Source organism: Pollachius pollachius (assembly GCF_949987615.1).
Source record: "Pollachius pollachius genome assembly, chromosome: 19".
Classification (NCBI taxonomy): domain Eukaryota; kingdom Metazoa; phylum Chordata; class Actinopteri; order Gadiformes; family Gadidae; genus Pollachius; species Pollachius pollachius.
The window spans coordinates 17508859-17522903 of record NC_136952.1 but is presented as its reverse complement, the minus strand read 5'-3'; the positions used below and the strand labels follow the sequence as shown (position 1 = coordinate 17522903).

Sequence of the window (14045 nt, the reverse complement as noted above, 5' to 3'; positions counted from 1 at the left end):
GACCAAGTGGTGGTCCTCATAGGATGCGAGGGTTTGTGTTATCCGACGCTTTAACCCAAGGCAGGGTGGGTCTTGTCTCGTGTGTTCAGTGGTCGAGCAATCATACATTCTTGAGAGTGCCTTTGCTATGGCAATTTGGTCATGACCAAAGAATCTTATAGCCATAGAGTCAGGGAGGGTCAAAACATATAACACTGTCATGGCAACAGCACGGTGGCACGACAACTGCCCGTGGGCACGGCAACATCACACATCCACCAGGTGTCCATTCTCAACAGCCACGGATTGTGTATCAAAGCAAAAAGCTCAGTATTATGGAATGTTTTTTATTTTATCAAAAAATAAAGATATATCCATGGGGCATAGAGCTCTTCCTAATATAGTATCACAATTCTCTCCACCTTACAACCATCCGTACTTAAAATCATTTCAGTGAACCAATCCCTCCTGGAGGGCCGGTGGGGGTCGGAGATCCTCCAGACCAAGACGTGAGCTTCATGGAGCCTCTAGCTGTCTCTTCAGACTCTTCTCCAGGAGAACAAGGCTCTGAACGGCCAGACTCCTGCAGTCTGCATCGGTATCGGCTTCAGCCACGTCTAGAGAGAGACACGACTATTTAGACATAGTTCCCCCTGTCAGGCTAGCAGAGACTCAACAGGACATGCATTTACATAAAATCGTTTTTGGGTCGAACTCAAAATAATAGTTGATTAGGATGCTTTGAAAAGTATTAAGTATACGATAATATCAACTAATAATAACTATTGTTCTTAAAGTTATAAGTTAGCATCCTGCCAGATGTCTAACCCCTACCTGCTCCTTAATAACATGTATCTGAATTCACTAACTCTGGAGAGAAGTATGTGCTATGAGTTAATATTAAAATAGTTATTCTGGTAATTTCCTGACTGAATCCTCTTTTTTCCTTCAATTAAAAACTGAGGATGTGATCCCTGGAGCGTTCAAAGTAAAAAATAAATAGGATGAATCTAACGGAAGATGAGCTAATCCTGTCACTGCTGGTCTGCACAGGACATCCTGGAACACTCTTCATTTCCCAGAAGTCTTCGCAGCTGGGCGCGCGTGTGTGAGTGTGGGTCCATGTGCGTGCAAAGTGGGGAGGTAACTTTCTGATGTCTAGCAGCTGCTGTCTGAGGTGACTTTGCAGCTACCTACTAGCCTACATGCCTTGAGTACTAGAGCACCACAAACGGCACACATAGCCTTTCAAAAGCTAACTTAGCCTATACCTGCATAATGAACAGCATTGCTTTTACTGGCTAGCGTGAGTGGGTGTTTGATGACCTGTGCGTTTGGTGCCCTGTTATCTTGGCAGCAGTGTTGACTATGCATGAGTTTGACGCAAAATGAAACAGAGTCTGTTAAAAACAGGTGGAGGAAACAGGTTGGGCAGTAGAGCAGAAAGGGTTGGACAATAGAGCAGAACAGAGAAGAATAAAAAACAATAAACATCTAACATAGCATTTACCTACCAGCCAGGCTCTGATACAAACATGGCGGTATAAGCTAATGTTTACCTGCTAGCCAGGCGCGGGTCTCAAACAGCGTCTTGCTGAGCTCCGTCAGGAGGCTCTCACTGGGCATGCTCAGAAAGATGGAGCAGACAGCGAAGAGGACACCACGCCTCACCATCCTATCACAGAGAGATCAGGTCAAAGGTCAGTTAGAGAGGGGTGGAAAAGGCTGGACACCCCCATCACATCTACACCTACTTACTGGTCGGCGTGGTAACGCAGTGCCCAAACGAAGTCCAGGAGTGCTCGGCCCATCTGAGGGGCCACCTACAGGAGCCAATCAGAACAGAATAGAGATGAGCACAACTGAATACAAGCACTGTTTTCTTGCTGTAAATAGATGAATATATATATATATATTATATTTTACATGGCAGGATATATAATGTTTGTGTAATATATGTTGAATTTATATATGAACAACCGATAAGACATGATCAAAGAGCACAAAAAACAAGAACATTTTATAGATTAAATATCTAAACTGTTTATGTTAGAAAATGTTCGTTTCAGTCCTCTGTGTTCTGTGTGTGAATTCAGCGCCCCCCAGTGGGAAGCCATGCTAATAACTTCTTTATAATTTGTAATTTGGCTGCTCACCGGAGCGTTGACCGCCAGGTGCACCAGGAGTCCCAGGGTGTGGATGAGCCGTCCAAGAACCAGGTGGTCGCTGCCCAAAAGGTCGAAGGTCACCTGTGGCCTATGGGAGATGTAGGTGACATTCAGGGGACTGCACTGTGCAGGTGTGTCTCCAGGGAGTTTTGTGACACCCTGGAGAGCTCCTACCTGTCGTGGTTCTGCAGCAGGGGGAAGAAGAAGTGTCCGGCCACAGGGGCATAGCGGTTGGCTGTCCCCTTAGCCGGAGGGCGTGTGACCCCCTGTTAGAGAGAGAGAGAGAGTCAGGGGGAGCACAACTCACCAACCCACACAACCTATGACAGCAAGACCAGTGTTGCCAGATTCGGCCAGATTCGGCCGGATTGAGCGGGGAATCTGGCACAATCTGGCAACACTGAGCCAGACACACACCTGATGCCTCCAGAACAGACCCCATTGGACACCAAGCAACACACCACACACCCCTTTTTAATAAATATCTTTATATAATACATATATATACACATATATACATATAAATATACATACACATGTAACTGTAGCCATTTTGAAATCAATTCTAGTACTATACTCATAAATACTGGTAGGATAATAATGGTATTCGTAGTAGTCGATACTACTGTGCATTGATTCTTGTCAGCCCCCCCCTCAGCTTGTTTGTAATACAGAAGTGGTCGCCATAGGAACACATCTGTGTAGGTCTAGTCTGGTCTGGTCAGGTCTAGTAGCCGATAGAGGAGTGAATAACCTTGATGATGCGTCGGGTCTTGCCCTGGATCCGTTTCTCCACCACCTGTCTCCAGTGGACTGGGTCGTCTCCAGGATATGACGTGACTTCCGCCACCAGCGCCGCCCTCTCGTTCAGAGCCTCTCCTGCTCTGATTGGTTGAGAGAGCTCCTGGGCGGACATGGCCAGCACCTGATAATGTACATAAAGATTATATTATTTAAATTCTTCATTTACTATTTAGCCATCTAGCGGAACTAAGCTTATTCCGAACAGCCAAAGCAACTTCAAGTGATTTCTAGTGGTGGGGGAAAAAATTGTATTGCCGTATTTAATAAAAATAAATAGAATAATGGATTTTCATTTATGTGCTTGGAGCTCAGCATTCATGTGAAATGACTACTATTCACAGAATAATTACTAAGGTCCTGTGTCCTGAATTTTTCAAGGAACAAGTGTTTGCACTACCCTCCTAAGTTTTTGCACTTCAGTTAATGTGTAGAAGATGATGTTCACAGAATTAAATGTGACATTTGAAGTGAGTTGAGCAGTCTTATTTTCCTCATTTTTTGTAATGCCTTTAAATGATATGGGGGACATGAAGCACAATATATTGCAGAATCGAATCGCAATACCTGCTGTGTCGCTATATGTCAAGAATTGCAATAATATTGAGTAATAGTATTGAGCCCAAATATTGCAATACTATCAAATCATCACATTTTTGACAATTCCCACCCCTTGCGATTTCAGACGTCATTAAGGAGCATGTAAGGGCTAAGGCAACTAGCTCTAGGATGGGTTGGGGTTGGGGTTTGAACCCAGATCCTTTTGTTTAGTCATCAGTAGACTATACTAGCCACGCGGGACCAACCAGATATTCAAGATTGCATTTCTAATGATTATCAGGCTGCCCTCAGCTTGGCTGCCGTCTATTTCTTCAGGTGAACGTGGCCTCATGTTGACTACCCAACTCCAGTTCAGGGTCTGGATGAACCGTTTGCCCACCAGCCTCTGAGGGCTCTAGCAGGGTTAGCAGGGATTTGGTCGTACCTCCAACATGTCCAGGCGCTGGCGGAGGCTGTAGTTGAGAGAGTAGAACTCTGAGGTCAGATACTTCGCCACCTGTCCAGGAGATAACCAACACGACCGGTTAGTTTAATCAAATCGATTGACCAAAATACTGCAGAGTATCTAGAGAACACACACAGCCCCAGTATATGCATGAGGGGTAGTCGAGTGGCTGGTAGGGGTTAGCACAACGGGATCCAGCCGCTGGGCGGTAGTTGTGTTTCACAGAGCTTCACTCCTGGATGGTGAACGCCGCTTTCCACTCACCACTTTCACTCCTAAGCACAGCATTTTAGCATACATGCAGGGATGGTTTTCGATGTACAATGTACATGCGTTCTGTGGTGCCCCCTGTGGAGCCCATGTTAACCGTGAGCTGAGGGTCGCTGATAGGGCGCAGCAGCAGTTCCAGGGGAGCCCCGGGCTGCTTGTTCCATAGTGTTAGATGGTGTCATGGGTTAGCTGGTGGCTGGTTAGCGTTAGAGAGTGTAGGTGAGCCCTTACAGGAGCGGGGTCGGTCACAGCGAGGGCCACCATGGTGGTGTGTCTGAGGGAGAGGAACCCGGGCGTGCTGAACCGGTCCTCCAGGTGGAGCAGGACCCGGGCCATCTGGACGCTGACCTGGACACACACACACACACACACACACAGGGGTGTTGAAGATAAATAAAGTAAGAGGGTGTGTGTGTGTGTTAGTGATGGGTCGGTCGCGAACGATTCGGTCAGAACCAACTAATCCCGAAGGTGAACAACGAGAACTGATTCTTTTTTTTTTAACATATAACAAAAATATGGTCACGTAAATAAAATATACAAACGAACAGCGCTTTGTCTCCCTGCGAGCTTATATTGATTGAGTCTAAAACGTTCTCATCGATTCAGCCAATGAGAGTACTACAGCAGGTAGCAATCGCTTTGCCATGGCACAACAAATGATAAGGCACCACCACAGAAGTTAACTAACGATCGCTGTAGGCTTCAATATCATGCAAGCACTTTGTTTTCTTTTTATTTTGTTCTACATCGCAATTGTTTTTACCTATCATTACGAGTCTCGTTTGGTCTAGTAGGGAATTCGCACAATGGTGATTCACTGCTTATTAGCACTACTTGGACGATACCATTTAATTCTTACTGCACCCCATTATGTATTAAGGATATTTATGAAAAAAAAGGCACGTATTTGCTTTATATATATGCTTAATATTTAAACTTAACCTGGGTAATTTCGCCAGAACATTAGAAAGTAGTAGGCTACATGCATGTTGATTAACATTTATTCCATCATTTCTGATTCCCTGTGTGTGTGTGTGTGTGTGTGTGTGTGTGTGTGTGTGTGTGTGTGTGTGTGTGTGTGTGTGTGTGTGTGTGTGTGTGTGTGTGTGTGTGTGTGTTATTTGAGGAACTGAAGGTGTGCGGCTGATATTTCGCTCCGTCATAGACCCAGGGACTTCTACTGGTTTTACTGGGTTCTGACCTCTTTGGTGGTGGAGATGTTCTTCCTCACCAGACCTTCGGCGGCCCTCAGACTAAGCTCCACGTGCCCCACATCGGAGGAGGTCTGCAGGGCTGGGGGGGGGGGAGCAATACAGCATTGCTTCACCACTATGAACAGACAGCAGGAGCCACTACTACCTGGCTGGTACCGCAGGCCTAGGGGTCCTAGCCACTATTACCCATTAGTCGGTAGGCTGATCTATCCAAAGTAGACCGTATCAACACACTGGACTGTACCAACTGGTAAGTTGGTACAGTACCAACTACAAGTCCAATGGATTGGCTGGCCATTCACTGACCAAGCAACATCACACCTGGAGGTAAAATATGGATTGGCTACATATTGTAAGTACTGAAAATATAATATGAGATGTGTTAAAATCCCGATACCGTCCATGCAGTCTCTCAGGTAGCGAGGGGGTGTTGCTTTGCTCAACTCCTGGTCGCAGGACATGTCGTAGGGAGTGAGGTCATCGTCACTGGACACAGACAAGAAATCTCATTGTCCATCAGGAGAACACTTCCTGGTTACTGTCAGGTTAAGTATGTAGAGCTACCTGTACAAGACATTTTTATGTTCATGTTTCCTTAGAATCATCCACTCTAGATCAGATCAATCAGTTTCTATAGATTTTTGACAGTAGCCTGTAGCTTATACATTACGAAAACAGTCTGCCCGGTATCGTCAACTACAGGTATGTCACAGTATATCTTGTGGGGCTTGCTGATTGGCCGATTGAGTGTTTCTCCGAGCCTAGCTGCCTGCGCCACACTGCTGTGTCACCATCTCATGGCAAAACTGGAAGTGAGCTCGCACGATGGAGGCTGGCTTGGCGAGGCCAATAGTTACCTGTACAGGCGAGCATGAGGTGAGCAGCTGAAGTTACCTGTCCAGGTCAGAGTCTGGCTCTGCTGGTGTCTTCTCCAGCTCAGGGAGCATTGGGGACTCCCTGGAGACTGGAGTCACATCTGGACAGGGGTTTATTCTACATTTTGGGGCAAAGTCAAATCCTAATATCAAAACGAGAATCCGGTCAGATTTAATTACTGCCATGCTAGATATGTAAAGGAATGTTTACTGACCCGTCCTCAGGGTCGGGGTCCGACTCCTTGTCCTCCTGGGGTGTCATCAGCGACCTGAGCTCCTCCGTCTCCTCATCTCGCTCAAACTAACACAACACCACCACCACCATCATCATCATCATCATCATCTTACACCAACACAGGACATCGCCCTCGAACCCTGCTCATTAACACAAAACCTTCTTCATCATCTAAAAACTAACAAGTAGCCTTCATCATCCTCCACCTTATAGTAACACCAAAATCACCATGGTCATCATCACACTGATTTTGCCCGCATACACATCATCATAACCCGAGCTTGATAAGCACCTAGCTAGCAGTTAGCGGTCACCTCAAAGGCTAGCTTGGTGCCATTAAGGTCCATACAGGAGCTGAGACACTCGCCCACCACCATGCCCAACCTCCGCAGCCGCACCACACCACTGTCCAGGTGAGACTGCATGCCTCCCAGCATGCACTGCAGCAGCTCTGACAGAGAGAGAGGGAAAGGGAGCAGTTCAATCAGAAGCTTTGAGTGATTGAGTGTGTGAGTGAGTGAGTGAGTCAGTGAGTGAGGGGGTGAGTGTGTGTGTGTGTGTGTACCAGAGCGTAGCAGTGTTATCTCCTCTCCTCTCAGCAGGGAGGCAGACAGCAGCAGGACTCTGCTGATGTAGAGCTGCTGTTCTACTGGAGTGTTTCTCACTGAGCTGGGGCTGGACCACGTCTGACACACACTTCTTAATACCTACAAAATATATGCGTTACAAAATATACCATATATCATACTACTTATACTATATGCAAACAAACGTTACTGCCTGAATGTAAATACATCCTGTACAAAACAAACAACAACACCTCAACTCTTCCACGGATTGACAGGTCTGGGGACGCTTGAGATCCACAGTGGACTCAGAAACACACACCTGACCTGTGGGGCTCACCTCTGGGAGGAGGGCGTGTCTTTGTGAAGTCAAAATTCAAAATTTCAAAGTTTCTCACTTGTATGAGCAGAGGTCTTCTCTCCCTGTCGGCTGCCAGGTATCCCAGGATGGTCCTCAATACGGCCGTCTGTAGGGAACCACCACCATCAGTCCAGCACCACCCATCAGTCCAACACCACCCATAGGTCCAACACCACCCATCAGTCTAGTCCAACACCACCCATCAGTCTAGTCCAACACCACCCATCAGTCTAGTCCAACACCACCCATCAGTCTAGTCAAACAACACCCATCAGTCTAGTCCAACACCACCCATCAGTCCAACACCACCCATCAGTCTAGTCCAACACCACCCATCAGTCTAGTCCAACACCACCCATCAGTCTAGTCCAACACCACCCATCAGTCTAGTCAAACAACACCCATCAGTCTAGTCCAACACCACCCATCAGTCTAGTCCAACACCACCCATCAGTCTAGTCCAACACCACCCATCAGTCTAGTCGAACAACACCCATCAGTCTAGTCCAACACCACCCATCAGTCTAGTCCAACACCACCCATCAGTCTAGTCCAACACCACCCATCAGTCTAGTCCAACACCACCCATCAGTCTAGTCCAACACCACCATCAGTCTAGTCCAACACCACCCATCAGTCCAACACCACCCATCAGTCTAGTCCAACACCACCCATCAGTCCAACACCACCCATCAGTCTAGTCAAACACCAGCCATTAATCTAGTCCAACACCACCCATCAGTCCAAAACCAACCATCAGTCCAACACCACCAATCAGTCCAGTCAAAGAAAACCTTATGTTTCATGCATGACCTCCTCGCTTGGCACCAGGTTTGAGAGACTTACACAGAGAAAGAGACAGACAAACAGAGAGAGAGAGAGAGAGAGAGAGAGAGGGAGAGAGAGAGAGAGAGAGAGAGTGAGAGTGAGAGTGAAAGAGAGAGAGAGAGAACAGACACAGAGAGAGATACAGACAGAGAGAGACAGAGAGAGATAGAGACAGACAGACAGACAGACAGACAGAGAGAGAGAGAGACACAGAGAGAGAGAGAGAGAGAGACACAGAGAGAGAAACAGACAGACAGAGACAGAGAGAGATAGAGACAGAGAGAGAGACAGACAGACACAGAGAGATACAGACACACAGAGGGAGAGAGACAGGGTTCTGTAATGGCGTCTCACCTGGTGGTGATACTGCAGCAACAGCATCTTGTGAGTCAGGAGGAACTGGGCCTTCTTGTTCTTCAGCACCAGGTTCCCTAGCACCCTGGACAGAGCTGCAGGTCTGGGAGACAGAGGAGCACAGGGCCCACGGTTAGGATCACTCTCAAGAGGAAATCAAGTGTTAAGCTGAGCGTTGGTAGGATGGAGTACGAGGAGATAAAGATCCCATATCATGCTTTTTTTAAGGGTTAATAATTGCATTTGGGGGTACTGATAGAATAGGGTTACATGTCTGTATGTTAGAACCTTAACCAGGTTTCTTATTACTCTCACACTGTTCATTTCTGCAAAAACAATTTAAACATCTTTGAAAAAACTTTCTGTTTTGTGTCATGTCGCTGAAACGGGCCCCCCTCCTGAGTAGCCCAGTCTGCTGTGATTGGTCAGCATGCCCACTCTGTTGCGATTGGTCGAAGACTTTGCGCATGTGTCTGCAAATGCGCACCCCCGAGAAGTTGAAAACATTGCTGGTAGCCGGCTGGCGCGACTTCTGAACTTCAGCAGCGCCCACAGTCTGTTGTCACACTACTACTATGGAGGTATTGTTTGAGTGCATACTAGCTGTTTCACACAATTATTGAGGGGCGTTCTCGGTTGGAGCAAATTGTTCCCCTGGCTCGGACTTAGAATTTTCTAGCTTAGCAGACGTAAAACATGTATACATACGTCATATAACAGTCTAGAGCAAAGGGAAAAGTCTGACCTAACTCTTATGAATATTCCGAAGGAAGTATTTGTGGAATCAAATAGAAAGGGAAAGAGGAGCAGTGTAGAAGGATTTGCAGAGTTAACAAAAAGTCACAATGTCTTCTTCTGCCCAGTACATCTAGCAACCGCGGCGACATACCTGTGCAAAGATATTCTGTACATCAGTGACCAGTATAGGCCTGTCTATGAGATGGTTGGTGTATTATTTATTGTACTTTTGTGTATTATTGTGCATTATCTTTTGCATTGTATTGCATTGAATTGTGGAATGTTTTGTTTATAGTCTTGTATTGTGTGTTACATTGTTTATTCTATAGCCACAGGTTGCAAGTTTGACTCCCTACCTGCCAATGGCCAGCACCATCCCAGTGACCACGGGCTCGAGCCAGCGTTCCGGAACATTCTCCATCAGCTTCCAGCTCACACGCTGCCACACAACGTCTGAGCGCGTGCAGAGGGAAAGGCGTGGCGCCAGCAGCCCTAACACCAGCGCTGGGGGCAGAGAGGACCCACACACAGGAAGCTCACCTCAACACCACCTCCGTCTCAGAGATCCCCACTCAAACAGAAAGGCCTCCGACCACAATCCACTCTCTGTAGTTGACTACTCACCACTGTTTCCATGGATACACACTTTACCCAGCACCTGGGCCACGAACACCAGGGAGCAGTCGCAGCCATCTGGTGGAACAAGATACAAGTATTACACACACACACACACACACACACACACACACACACACACACATACACACATACACACACACACACACACACACACACACACACACACACACACACACTTCTCAGCGCTTGGCAGGTGTTCTCCAGGCCGTGGAGCAGGGCGGTGGCCAGCAGGGTGCAGTATCTCTCGGGGAGGAACAGCTCCCGGTTGTGGGGGTGGAGCCGGTTGGCCGTGAGGTCGGGCAGCCCCGCCAGACGCCCCAGCAGGGCCTCTCTAAGCTGGGGGGAGTCGCGCGGACCCTGGCCCTGACAGTAGGACCAGAGTAACCGGTCCAGACCCCCGCTCCTAAGGAACTCCTCCAAGATGTCGACCAGGTGGTCCCTCCCGGCGCTAGGGCTGATGGGTATATTTTGATTAATCTGTTTTATTGGCATTTTCTTCATAATTTAGTCTTGTTTTTATTTGCTCCTTCAATTATATTTCAATAGCTTGGAAAGCACTATGTAAAAATACAATCTATTTAAATAAATAATAAAGTATTATTATTATTATAAAGCACAAACACAGAACTAATATTAAAACCACCGCCGATCAACAAGACCCACCTCAGCGTCCCCAAACCGTCCGTCAGGACCAGCAGAGCCTGTTCGGGGGGACCATGGAAGAACAAGCCATCCCACAGGTCCCTGCGCTGGGCGACCGTCAGCTGCTGCACCCAGTCGGCGTTTATCCTGCTGATCAGGACTTGGAGAGTGCGGGTGTAGTAGGAGCTCTTAAATTCCGCGCTGGCGGCGCCGCACGGCACATCGGCCGTGAGGTCGTTGAGGGTCTGGAGGGTGGAGATTAGCTCTCTGGTGTCCGAGGAGGATTTGAGGGTCTGGAGGGTGGCAATCAGCTCTCTGGTGTCCGAGGAGGAGGAGGTGAGGGTGCGGACGCAACGACCCAGAGACGCAGGGATCTCCTCTTCTCTTGTCATTGACTGCATGTCGACATCTAGATTCTAGTGCCCAAATAAGACAATATACCACGAAACCATTACCATTACTGAATATTTACTATAGAGAGGATGTCAGGTAAGTCAACCTTAACCAGGTTTCTGGTTGACGAACATGACATCCCTACTAAGTTATAGTGAAGAGGTATTTTGTAGTCCTCATATTGAAACCAACATGTGTTGTGTGCAGTTAATAGCAGAATTAAGGATAGATTATTAATATCCATGAAAAACTACATGTTTTAGCGATAACATCGCTTACCTCTGCTGCGCGTTGTATTCGGTGTACCTTCAAAATATGTCCGACATCGACCGACAGTAAACGGCCAAAGGTTCCGGGTAACATGGTCCGCCACGGTTCTTGTGAAATCTCCCGTTTGGTACGTTATGTTATACACGTTTAAACTATATTATATTCTGATGTGTATTATTATTCGCGTCAATCACTTCCTTGTCTGACTACGAAAGTTGATTCTGTATAAACGTTGCTGTCGACTCCTTTGTTGTTGTTGTTGTTCCTAATAATGTGTATAACTTACTTTGCGTTACCTTTTGATCACCAACAAGGTTGTGGTTGGCTCAGGGTGTCCCCTAATAGTAATCAACCCCTATTGCAGGCGGACGACGGTAATCTCTATTTTATGATCTTGCATTAATTCTTGCAATAATTGTCTGTATTGTTAAAAAGTAAACCGATCTTGGATTGCAACTCTTTGTCTTTTTGTTTCATTATTGGTATTGATCTAGTCGGATCCACTTGTTAAAGCATGTCTCTGGGTGAGTGGCAGGGAAGGTTGCATTGTCTATTTAACAAGGCCAAAGTGCACAACCTGGCTTAATATAGAACAGTTCCTGACTGAGTGACTTAGCTATGATAGGAGCTGGTAGAAGGCTCTTAATGCCAATGAGAGGTGCTTCAATGCTTCCTGTCTTGTCTCCTTTAGCAACGGGTACACTGGGACATCCTCTAAGTAGCAGAAGGAGAGACCTCTCGGAAAAGTGGTTAGGAAAATACATAGGGAGCAACGCTTTGGACTATTCTACTGGAGCCTAGGTTTTGACACTGAAGGGACACAGTCACAGTGCTTGCTTGTATATTCTACAAACAACTGGCCATGTGTCTCTGCAGTCACTTATAGAGTTGACTTCGATTATCACTCAAAACCAGACTTTTTTCTGAAGTGGGACTTGATTGCTCACATTTGGAATGTTCTTGCTGAAAGAGGTGACCGGGCAGAAGCCATGGCGGGCCATCACCAGAACACCTCCACAACCCCAGGACTCCAGATGGCCATCACCAGAACACCTCTACAACCCCAGGACTCCAGATGGTCATCACCAGAACACCTCCACAACCCCAGGACTCCAGATGGTCATCACCAGAACACCTCCACAACCCCAGGACTCCAGATGGTCATCACCAGAACACCTCCACAACCCCAGGACTCCAGATGGTCATCACCAGAACACTTCCACAACCCCAGGACTCCAGATGGTCATCACCAGAACACCTCTACAACCCCAGGACTCCAGATGGTCATCAGCAGAACACCTCCACAACCCCAGGACTCCAGAGGGGAGGCACCAGAACACCTCCTCACCTGCAGGACTCAGGCACCCAGAACACCTCCATGCGCCCTTCCAGATGAAAGCTACGGGTCTCCATTATAGATGTCTGCAGCCTACCTGTGTGTGGGCGTCCTTAAGATGCCTAACATCGGCCTGTTTCTGACGTGTCTATTAGATCACTGTGAGTGGCTTGAATAAAGGCTGACAGATCAGCACCATGGCTAGCTCCATTACCTGCAGACTGCTGTGCTGCACGTTCTGCAGTGTGTTGTTTAAAATAGTCTTCTTTTAAATAGGGGATCCATAGTCCAGCCTGAGGGAATGTTGTGTCTGATGACTCTGGACATTTACAGGCATCATGTGATTTGGCTGGGCTCTCCCCAAGCAGAACAGATCATGTTGATACATTAATAATTAATTTTAACTTTTGATTGTACTCATTAACAAATCCAGGAAGTTTACTGAAAATACTAATACTGAATGTACACCTAAAATACCATTAATTAACCAATTATCTAGAACAAATATAATGCGTTAAGAACAACCAGCTCTAACAATTAAAAAATATAAACCAATAATTATATTTATGTTAGGTGCCAAAAGATGAAGGAGGAGCGCTTAATCAGAGCTCTCTTCAGGAAAGAGCCCGCTACAGGAGTGAGAGACCACCATGCAGAACCCGGAGCGCCCCCTTCAGGAAAGAGCCCGCTATGATAGGCTGATCAGGATGGCGAGACTACCATGCAGTACCCGGTATGACAGACAGGCCCCACCAGAGCTGGCTTCAGTCCGGTGCTAGGGCTCCCATCCCCCACCCCTATCAACATGCCATCCCCCATCCCTCACCTCACAGCCTCCCCCACCCTCCGTCTCAGCCTCAGAGCCTGCATCCCCAAAGGCAGTGCACTACCGCATGAACAGCATCAGCACTCCCCCACCCCCATTTTGTCTCTTATGCTCTCCTTTCTCACCCTCCTGTCTCTCTCTGCTTCCATTTCTCTTTCAGACCTGCTTCTAAGTTAAGATTGTCTTTGCCAGTCAATGTAGAGGCTCTCTCTCTGTCTCTCTCCCCCGCCCCCCCCCCCCCCCCCCCCCCCCCCCAGGGTTGAGCTCTGCGCAGACGCACAGCCGCGGTTGCTCCAGTAATGAGCACGTTGTCCCACGGGTGGGCATCTTGCGTCACTCCGCTCAGCAGAAGGGCTGGCGAGGGGAGATGGGAGGGGGGGAAGACAGGCGAGTGGAGGAGAGAGAGGGGAGGAGGGGAGAGAGGGGAGGAGGAGAGAGAGGGAAGGAGGAGCCTCTGCGAGCACACGCTCCATCTCAGCTGCATCAGCATCCACGTCGCCACTTCTACGCCCCTTATCACCAGAAAGGAAAAAAAAAACGC

At 47.6% G+C, this 14045-nt stretch overlaps 1 protein-coding gene across 1 annotated transcript; it reads right to left on the bottom strand.

Annotated features, from left to right (window-relative positions):
• Nucleotides 1-378: 378 nt before the first annotated feature.
• Nucleotides 379-11369, bottom strand: telo2 (TEL2, telomere maintenance 2, homolog). Its single transcript, XM_079756435.1, has 21 exons — nucleotides 11352-11369; nucleotides 10701-11095; nucleotides 10214-10491; nucleotides 10023-10091; nucleotides 9755-9902; nucleotides 8661-8763; nucleotides 7516-7584; nucleotides 7117-7258; nucleotides 6866-7002; nucleotides 6532-6617; nucleotides 6336-6434; nucleotides 5839-5927; nucleotides 5429-5520; nucleotides 4456-4572; nucleotides 3934-4005; nucleotides 2902-3072; nucleotides 2322-2413; nucleotides 2136-2235; nucleotides 1738-1802; nucleotides 1539-1654; nucleotides 379-596 (listed from the first exon to the last, which is right to left on the bottom strand). Exons 2-21 carry the CDS (start codon nucleotides 11078-11080, stop codon nucleotides 496-498), a joined length of 2526 nt encoding a protein of 841 aa, XP_079612561.1. The 5' UTR covers nucleotides 11081-11095; nucleotides 11352-11369; the 3' UTR covers nucleotides 379-495.
• Between the last annotated feature and the right edge of the window lie 2676 nt (nucleotides 11370-14045).

Excerpts from the sequence above, each read along its gene's own strand:
- telo2 (XM_079756435.1), bottom strand. The coding sequence starts at position 11,080 with ATGCAGTCAATGACAAGAGAAGAGGAGATCCCTGCGTCTCTGGGTCGT. Across the intron at positions 8,764-9,754 it reads ATGGTGCTGGCCATTGGCAG|ACCTGCAGCTCTGTCCAGGG; the intron begins GTAGGGAGTCAA and ends TCTGTCTCCCAG. Across the intron at positions 4,573-5,428 it reads ACATCTCCACCACCAAAGAG|GTCAGCGTCCAGATGGCCCG; the intron begins GTCAGAACCCAG and ends GTGTGTGTCCAG.